This window comes from Mesocricetus auratus, unplaced genomic scaffold (genome assembly GCF_017639785.1).
Source record: "Mesocricetus auratus isolate SY011 unplaced genomic scaffold, BCM_Maur_2.0 Super-Scaffold_100006, whole genome shotgun sequence".
In the NCBI taxonomy this organism is placed as follows: domain Eukaryota; kingdom Metazoa; phylum Chordata; class Mammalia; order Rodentia; family Cricetidae; genus Mesocricetus; species Mesocricetus auratus.
The window spans coordinates 67,825,159-67,834,957 of record NW_024429190.1 but is presented as its reverse complement, the minus strand read 5'-3'; the positions used below and the strand labels follow the sequence as shown (position 1 = coordinate 67,834,957).

The window sequence follows — 9,799 nt, the reverse complement described above, 5'->3', positions numbered from 1 at the left end:
ATAGGGAACCCCTAACCTTAGGCTTGCTAGTTTTCAAACTTTAAAGAAAAAGGGCACTCTACCAAAATAATATAATTAATTCTTTTTAACGTATTAAGCATCATCTCCAGCCAATTACACTTTGTGTGAGTAGTTCTATGCCCAGACATTAATGTCACACTAGCACCAATATGAAGAGAATGGAATCATCCCTAGCATTAGTTCATTAACCTTCATAACATAGTTGTTATGTATTTCCATTTTAATGAGGACCATGTGATAGATCTTTTAAATCCTGAGCGTGGATGGAGATACAGGAATAGTCTAGTAGTCCGTGCTGCTTTTCCTGCTTACCACCAGGAAACAAGATGTCTCAACTACCAGTCTTCTTTTATTCCAGTTAGTGCTTTCAGTATAATGAAAGAGTCTGGCTGAGGAAAGAATGAAGATAGCTTTATTCTGCATTAAATCCCCGGGCCCAGGGATGTAGAGAAGCCCTTATTGCTCTTGCACAGGACCCAGGTTTGGTACCCAGCACCCACATAACAGCTGACTCTGTATACCAGTTCTAGGAAATCCAATGCCCTAGAACTGGCCTCTGTGGGTGCCAATCGTGAATGTGGTAGCCATACATACATTTAGGCAGACACTCATACGCATAAAATAAAAATGAATAACTAAAACATCCCAAGACTCTCAATCTGTTCAATCCAAAGTATTCATTGAGTACATCTCTCATAGATTTGTCTTTTATGCCTGATCTAAGCTCCTTCCTTTTTGCCTTTGATTAGAGTCCTGACTTTCTTTTGGAAACCAGGACTCTGTCTTGCAGTCCTTGCTATCTCTCTTTCTTCCCAGTACTGATTCAAGACAAGGGATCCTACTCCACAGCTCTGGGAGTAAGCTGTCAGTCCCACAGAGTACTGGCAGTTCCCTGTACCTCAGTCTACACATCCTAGATGCTTTGGTATACTCACTAGTCGGCAAATGACATAATCGTGTCCATGTCAGAAAAATTCCCTAGAGTCCTTCTTGTCAGGAAATGATAAAACCAAAACAAAACAGGCCTTTACTTCCTGCTGGGTTACAGCTGGCAGAACAGAAGCTTGGAGCTTTGCCAGTACCTGGGAGAGGCTGCCTGAAGCTGAGCCAGTAGAGAGAAAAATCTAGAGTGAGTGAGAACAGTCACCAGGTATAATCTTTGTACTTAGAGGCTCAGACCTCCACCCACTCACCTGTCTTTTGGTGTCCCGGGAAGATGAAATGATTCTCATTTTCATTCAGTCCGTTTCACATGGAGCTGTATGCTACTGATTCTACTTACTGATAGATTTTCTGTCAAGGGGGACATTACAGCTTGATTTTACACTTCCTTTCTCTTTTTGTCCCAACATTTTCAACATCATTTCCCCATATTTATAATATGGGAATGAAATTAGTTGCCTTGGACACCAAGAGAGTTGAGAGACCCTACAACCCTTGAACTCTTACTGTGACGAGAGAGATATAGTGAGGCAGAAGACACAAAAACCCAACAAAGCCATATAAGTTACATGAGATGTACTCATGATAGTTGGAGGAAAGCAGTAGCTAACACAGCTCTCACTGTGGCTTTGTGAGCACTGTCTGGTTCACTTCTACAGTTTTAGAGAGGTTCTTACAGGGAAAGGAGATAGCCCTAAGAAGAGGGGAACTCCCTTGAGGGAGAGCACTTATGACTTGTTTGGAGAGCATAGACAAGTAGCAGAGGCAACGAATGATCACGGTGTGATCCCCTCCTCTGGGTCCTTTGGAATTAAGACTAAAGAAATCAAGATCCTGCATGAATGGTGTTCCAGACTCATCGTGATTTTTGACCAGGATTCAGCAATTCAATATACCATGCCTTTCAGTCTTATTGCATCCAGAGACTTTCCCTTAAAGTGTCTTTCCCTGTCACAAGGCTCTACTTCTTGGGGTTTGTAATGTTTTCCAGATTTTCTCTGTATGTATGTTAAGTCTGTCTTTTAAATAAGACTCAGTGGTATTTCTCCTTGTAAGGTAAATGAGATACTTTGATTTTCGATACTGTTAAATGATACTTACAATGCTATTAACTGTTCAGCGAAAGAGTTTGATATTTTGATGCATGAAAAAGTATGCTAAATATGGAATAACAAGACAAAGAATAGAGCTGAGATCCATAATTCATTCTTAGCAATTCAATTTTAGTTACTTAGCCTATAGCTCCTAGCTATACAAACTGTTGATTTATTCTGAATTCCATTGTCCTGATAGTTCACACATATAGTGTGGATTTGAGTAGATCTTGATACAGTTATAGAAAAGGACATAAAAAGAAAGACTATTGCAGCATGGTGAGACTTGCTATGTACCAACATGGATTGTTCTTAAAAAAAACCTGTCCCCAGAAATAGGGAGCTGGTTCAGTCAGCAAAGAGTCTGCCTCACAAGCAGAGAACCTAAGTCTGAATCCCCTGTCTCCACATAAAAGTTGGACATGGTGTTGACTTCTGCCCTCCACATGAACTCACACACATGTGGGTATACATCCACACAAAACAAACATACAGTATATACACACACTTACACACATCCACACTAAGCAAACATACACAGTACATACACAGGCGTGCACGCACGCGTGCGCGCGCGCGCGCACACACACACACACACACACACACATTTTCTCATTAAAGCATCCTTTAAATTAGCTGCAAATGTCATTAGATTCTATAAAATTGCGTAGTTCCTCCTCCAGACAAGGTCTTGACTTTTAGATTTTTATTACATTCCATACTTCCTTTCCCTCCAAATAAGACAACCTGGGGGAGGGGGAATCTATTTCCTCATTGTCTGATGTCTATTAACTTTCTCCTTTCATTTTCAATAAAGAGGGACAAGACAATACATTGCCCTAGAGAATGTGGTGCCTGAATCCACCAGAGCTGCCCTCAGAGAGTTACAAATAATCTCTGTTTTCTGCCTTGGCACAGCTTATCCTTTTACTTGATCTGTTGAAACACTTTTTTTTCTCTTACTTTTTTTTTTAGTTAAGTTAGAAACAAGCTTGTTTCACATGTCAAACCCAGCTCCCTAACCTTCCCCTCCTTCCCCTGTCCCTACCAGGTCCCCCAGTCTCCCACCCAAAGCCTAGCTAGAAAGAGTTCTTTTTTCTTTCTTTCTTTCTTTCTTCCTTCCTTCCTTCCTTCATTCCTTCCTTCCTTCCTTCCTTCCTTCCTTCCTTCCTTCCTTTCTTTCTTTCTTTCTTTCTTTCTTTCTTTCTTCCTTTCCTTTCTTTCTTCAAGCCACAACTTCCTTGAAGACCCAGACTGGCTTCAACCCTTGATCTTCCTATTAGCCTGTGGTCAGGGAGAGTGGAGAGGTGACTCTTAGGATCGTGTCAATTCATTTGGGTGTTACTTCCACTGGGAAGCTACTATGGGAATCTAAAATTGTTCCATGGACAACTTGTGTATGCCACGCTGTGAGACTTATCCACTGTCTACCCTGAGGAAAGTGGAAAGGCTGGGGTATTTTTAGGTTCAAATTACATACTAAAATAAAATGATGATAAATATTAAAATCAAAAACCATTTATTAGATGCTTGTAACATATCAGGGGTAATGACATATTTAAAAAATAAATAAAAGTAAATCAGAAAAAAGAATTCTTTCACGTGCAAGACATTTCCATTCACTCATATGACTAGTCTTTTTTTTTAATACTTGTAGTAAGGTTATTTTTATTCTTTCAATAATCTGCAAGTATTTAAACTTATTTTAATTAACACTAAACAATAGCTAATTAATACTAATCTAATCTATTAAATCTGGAAGGTATTCCAAGACTCTTCTGCAAAAGGCTTTTTTTTTTTTTTTTTTTTTTTTTTTTGGTTTTTCGAGACAGAGTTTCTCTGTGGCTTTGGAGGCTGTCCTGGAACTCACTCTGTAGACCAGGCTGGCCTCAAACTCACAGAGATCCGCCTGCCTCTGCCTCTGCCTCCCGAGTGCTGGGATTAAAGGCGTGCGCCACCAACGCCCGGCAAAAGGCTTTTTTTTTTATTGTGTTTTTTGAGACAGGGTTTCTGTCTGTTCTGAAACTCATTCTAAAGACCAGGCTGGCCTTGAAATTGCCGACATTTGAGTGACTCTGCCTCTAGGGTGCTGGGATTAAAAGTGTGCACCGCCGCGGCCCAACACAAATGGCTCTTAATACAAACCTTAGTGTCTCCATTTGCTTTAAAAATTTTGTAAAGCCCCTTGTGGAAACAATATCATGTAGTTAAATTGCATTATATTCATGCAATGCAACCTAAGAAATATGGGAACTCCAAAATTTACTAAACTATGTCTGAAATAAACATAGGAATGAGGAAATGTCTCCATGGTAATACTTTTACCATAGGAGATGTTTATGCTGCATATGGAAAAGCAAGATGACTCTGGCATTGTGAAAGCAAATTTAGGAAGCTGAGGGGTGAGTACCTAACCACAGACATGCGCAGTGTATGGTCAGACCTATTTCAACTAGAAAAGCAAAATCGACATAAAAAGTGATGATCAGGGTGTGTCCTCTATAGCATTTCAACATTTTCTATGTGTGATATACTCTTCAAGGCCAATATGTAGCCTCTTGGAGGGAAAGTTTTCCGTGCACTGTAAACCAAACAAACAAAAACAACTTTGATCTATACAGTTGCAGAAGATTTATCTGGAGATTTCAGTCAGCCAATTCAGTTATATTTTCGAACTCTTCCATGCTATTAGCAATAATTCGCTACCTCCCCTATTATGCATTGAGAGAGCCAGTCAGGATTTTTATCTATAGGAAGTCAGCAAGGCAGTAATTTCTATAATCCCAGAACTTGAGGGGCTAAGGCAGTTGTATCATATAGTCAAGACCAGCATGATATGTATAGTGACACCCCATCTCTAATACTTTTTTTTTAAAGACAAGATTTCATGTATATGCGATGGCTTCTAAGTCACCATGTACCTGAGACAAGTCTTGAACAGCAGACCCTCCAAGCACAGGGATTATAAGTGTGTGCCACCGTCACACCAGGCACAAAGAATCTTGAACTATGAATTCTTATTTGTCTACTACTCTTTGTTAATATCTCCAAATTGCTTTATGTATTTTAGCGTTGTCAAATTTTAAAATTACTTTGTTTCTTCTATAATTTCCCCTTCATATTTTGAATCAGACTATGGGGATCACAGACCCTGGCCAGAAACCCACTCCTCCATCAGCCTGGGAACAGGCAGCTGCAAGACAATGTTTACTGAAAACATGTTTACTGAAAACAATTCAGTGCCATAAATTCCTGATAAGGGCTTGATAAGGGCTCAGTCACTGAAACACCCTGACTTTGATCTTCTGGATGGCTGGTTAGCTACTTTTTTCTGCTCCCTGCTGTTTTCCGATTCTGGTGTCAGAGATTTTAACCACCAGCCAGGAGGAAGGAGAGGTCTGTTGGAGATTTGTGTGTGTATGGATGGCAGAAGTCTTTCTGAAGGGAAGCGTTTTTCTTGGGAAGTTCTCCTAAGCCGATTTGGGGAGCATAAAGTTTTCTTAACGCAACCGACCAGTCTCTGTGTCATCAACCCTGACACCCTCGCCACATTCTCGGATAAAATACAGGCTGCGCAGGAGGTGTGGCATCAGACTTCATCCTCTCATGACTACTTGTTTCTATAAGCACATTCATTAATAAATCAGTTGTTCATAAATGCATCAACAATGCATTGGTTACTGCATTGTTAGTCACTGATGGGTGTAATTAGTAATTAATGATATATATTGGGTTCCTTTCAGATGGTTTTTGTGTGATGAGACACAGTTTTTAATTATTTTAATTTCAAGCTATCTAGAGTTAAATATCTAAGATGTATCTTTAAGCAGCATATATCACCTTACTTAAATATTCAGATAATCTTTGACTTTTAATTACAATTATTAATTCCATTCAAGTTTGTTGTAATTTTATTATAATTGCATTTAAAGTCTATTAATAATTTATTTATTGTACATTCTCCAAAATCAAACTGAGATTTTTTTGAGATTTAAATACAGATTCGTTTTTTAATTAGAAAATATTGATGCAGGGGAAGTTCCCTCATCTAATATTCTGTTTTGTGTCTCCTACTATTAACCTGCTACATAGTTACTTTGCATTTATCAAACACAAGAGACTGATCCTGGTGCACTGTTGTTGAGTAACTCAGGTCTTTATTCAAATTTCACCAGTATTCCATCCATGTCTTTTTTGTCCTTCTATTCCAGACTTGAATGCACCACACACATTGTATTTGGCTCTCATGTCTCTTTCGTCTCCTCTGATCTGTGTAAGTTTTTGATAGTGCCTTGTTTTCCCTCTCCTGGGCAATTTTGCAGAGTGCTTGTTGGGTATTTTGAGGAATGTCCCTCCAGTTTGAATTTGTTTGTTGCTCTCTTGCATTCAGTGAGATTCTGGATTACAGAGAAGAGTGCAAATGTCCTGACACTTTCTATCAGGGGCTGAACCACAGCCATTCCTAAGCCTTAACTAGTGATAGTAGTGTTGATCACGGGGTAGGGGTTGGGGCTTGTAAACTTTCTCCAATATACTACTTGTTTTATGTCTACTATGGAAGCAAAGTATCAATGTCAACTCATGGATTGAAAAATTAAGCCTGAATGGAATTTTTCTACTCCCCTGACACTTCTTATGTTATTTAGGTTTTTGCATGCATGGTTGAGGTCATTTCCTTTCTTCTATTTTATCTTTTTTTCATATTTTAAGTTCTAAATGTTGCATTGTTTTCAGGCCTGCCTAGATATCCTAATATATGTTCTTGCCTCCTTACTACTTTAACCACCGATAAAACATGGTTTATTCTGAAACCATTCTTCTTATTAGCTGTGATTCTGCTTCCTTAAAGCATGTATTTTATCTCACAGTGTGGACTATTATTAGAACTACTAATGGCAAAGGGCTTTAAAGTCCTTAGAAAGATCAACTTTTCATTTCTGTCCACCCATCTCATTAAAAGAGAAAGATAATTGCAGTTTGGAAGACCCATTTACCAAAAGGATTGAAAAAGCACCATTGTTAAAATTTGTCAAGAATTTCTGTAGAGCCAGGTGTGCCTGCTCTGTGTCTCTGCAATCACAGCAGGGGTTACCAGGAGACTGCAACAGGAAGACTGGGAGTTCAAAGCCAGCTTAGGTGGCATAGCATGATTCCCTCTCTCAAAAATAAAGGACAGGAAAATGTTTAAAATAAACAAAGGAACTACTTTTGAGTAGAAAACTGGTTAGAGTAGAAAACAGTAATGTTTTATATAAAACTAGAATTATCAAGGAGGTTGGGGAGGGTAAAATGTGCTTTTTCCTTCCCAAGCAGGCAAAAGTCACGAGAAATGCCAGCCAGCACAGGCACAGGATTAAATATAAACCAGGGATGTCAAGAAGAATAAAACAAAAGCACCCATGATATTTTTTGTTAAGACTTTTATTTTTATTTCATTTGTAACAGTTCTTTGAACTCCTCTGTCACAAGACAAAGAGAAACAATGGTTAAAGACTATAACAGGGCAGTATGCCCTACAAAGTAGACATAAAATGTCCAAGGGAAACTTCAACACATTAGTGTTGACCATTAATATGAAAGATGACTTTCAATAAATAACTGACATTCTTTTCAAAACATTCAAATGTAGGTTCGCACACATTCCCTCACCCAATACAAAACATGATCATATGCTCTCATCTCTCTGCTTCTTCTCCACCCCACATCCTTCTATCCCAGAGGCTGACACTTGATGGTCTCCCAATAAATATCAGTTTACTGAGATATTTTAAGCCTACCGTCTTCAAACTGAACAATCAGAACTGAACTACCATTGATGAAACACGTCCACATCGCTAAATATTAAAGTAAAATAAAATACACAAGCTTTGTGAAATAAATAAATACATAAATAAATAGGGTTCTTGTAAGAAAGTGTAAAATGTGTTAAGCCAGTGTTGCCAGAAGCCAGAGATCACAGGTGCGCCAACATGGAAATCTTACTTCTTTCTCCGTCACTTGTGGACTCCGCTGCAGTGGGAAAAAGAGTCACTATTACAAGTAGTCATCAAAGTCACCCTCTCTCACCCCAGTCCCCGAGGATCTAGGAGGGATTTCTACATGTCTACCCCTGTACACAGAGCTCTGGACAGATGAGAACTTGGGTTCCCGTGGAGTCAACCATATGGCTTGAAAAATGCCAGACTACATCACAATGGGTTAATTTTCAAATGTGACTTTACTCTCACACAGGGAGCCCTCTAATGTAGCTGTTATTAGCTCTCTTACTCGGCTTAAGTTCAAGAAATTATGTAACCTGCACACAGAGTACTTAGCCTTGCACTTAGGGAAATTTCACTGCCAAAAGCTCCCTTCTGCATCAAAAAGGCTAAGAGGCACACTTTGCCAAGGATCCGGTTTTCCAGCTCCTTAAGGGAATTCATAGTCACCGGCCACTTCTACTTCATCTTTTAGGAACCCACCGCCACCATCCATTTGTGTGGAGGTGTTTGAGTGCGGTGACAGTTCTCTAGCATCAGAGCCAGTCAATGACCTCAAGTCAACTAGGAAAGTAATAACCACAGCTTTTCTGACCTTCATGTAAACACAGACTTTCCCTGATATAATGTTCGGCAGCTGGATGCCAGTACTCTGACCCATGACTCCAATCACAAGTACAAACATAAATCACAACTCACCTCTTTAGCATCTTTTGGACAATCTTCTGAACCATGGGTGCTTCAGGGTTAAGGCAAGCTTCCTGACCATTCTTGAGAGTGGCTCTGCAGAGAGAAGGATGGACCCACATGAGGCAGGAAGTCCCACTAGGATGCCTATGGGGATTGCAGGAGGATTTGGGCCACTGTGGAAGGGGCAGAAGCTGCGCTGCGAGACACTCACATGACTTCAGTTTGGGTGCAGTGGGGTCCTGGGGGCGTCACTTTCAAGCTTTGGATGTTCTTGAGGTGAACCCCTGTCATGGTCTGCAGGCACTGACAGCGCAGCTCGTTGGCAACAGGAGCCCCTGTGAGAGAAGACACTGGGTCAGCGGGACTGTGGCAGTGGGCAACTGAGCCCACTGGAGGCTTCCCCCAGGATGGCAGTAGCGGGTCCTACCTGTAGCCTGGCGGCTGGTGGCCAGAAGCAGCAGCAACAGCAGAGAGGCACGGAGGAGTGAACGGGTGGCTGGAGCCATGGCGCTGGATAGGAGTGTGGCTGGAGTCTGGAGTTGAGGTGCTGGCTGGAGGCACTGAGGTGCGATCTGGGGTTCTGGGGCTCCACAAGTCCCTTTTATGCATGGTGCCTGGAAAAGCCCGAGCCCCGGGCCAGGGAAATTCCCGGAGCTCAGGGTGTTTTCCCCACAACCGGAAAGGACGTATCTCCGCCCCTTGCTCCACTCGCAAGGATTGGACTCTGGGATTTTTGCCTTTTGTTCCAAAGTCCCAAAGGGGAGGGAGTGACGAGCTTTGCTGGAGAAGTGACGGTTCAGGGAGGAGCGGTGGGACTCTAGGGACCCCAAAGCTTAGGGAGTGGTGTGTCACATTCATTATGTACTCGTGAGCACTGCTCCTTTTAGGATTTCGGTTGGGACTACTGCCATGGGGGCCGGGGGGAGGGGCGGTGGCAGCTTCTCCTGTCTTTTGAGTTTTGCAGATTCCGTTCATGTCTGAGATGAACGCACTCTTTACGAATATATCTGTGGTCTCCTATTCCATGCGAGGACGTTTGCTTTTTCCTGCTATTTTTGTGTATCAAATAAATTG

At 41.1% G+C, this 9,799-nt stretch overlaps 1 protein-coding gene across 1 annotated transcript; it reads right to left on the bottom strand.

Annotated features, from left to right (window-relative positions):
• Positions 1-7,462: 7,462 nt before the first annotated feature.
• LOC121140874 (growth-regulated alpha protein) lies at positions 7,463-9,411 on the bottom strand. Its single transcript, XM_040747387.1, has 4 exons — positions 9,153-9,411; positions 8,937-9,060; positions 8,735-8,818; positions 7,463-8,066 (listed from the first exon to the last, which is right to left on the bottom strand). Exons 1-4 carry the CDS (start codon positions 9,229-9,231, stop codon positions 8,051-8,053), a joined length of 303 nt encoding a protein of 100 aa, XP_040603321.1. The 5' UTR covers positions 9,232-9,411; the 3' UTR covers positions 7,463-8,050.
• Between the last annotated feature and the right edge of the window lie 388 nt (positions 9,412-9,799).

Excerpts from the sequence above, each read along its gene's own strand:
- LOC121140874 (XM_040747387.1), bottom strand. The coding sequence starts at position 9,231 with ATGGCTCCAGCCACCCGTTCACTCCTCCGTGCCTCTCTGCTGTTGCTG. Across the intron at positions 9,061-9,152 it reads CACCAGCCGCCAGGCTACAG|GGGCTCCTGTTGCCAACGAG; the intron begins GTAGGACCCGCT and ends CTTCTCTCACAG. Across the intron at positions 8,819-8,936 it reads TGCACCCAAACTGAAGTCAT|AGCCACTCTCAAGAATGGTC; the intron begins GTGAGTGTCTCG and ends TTCTCTCTGCAG.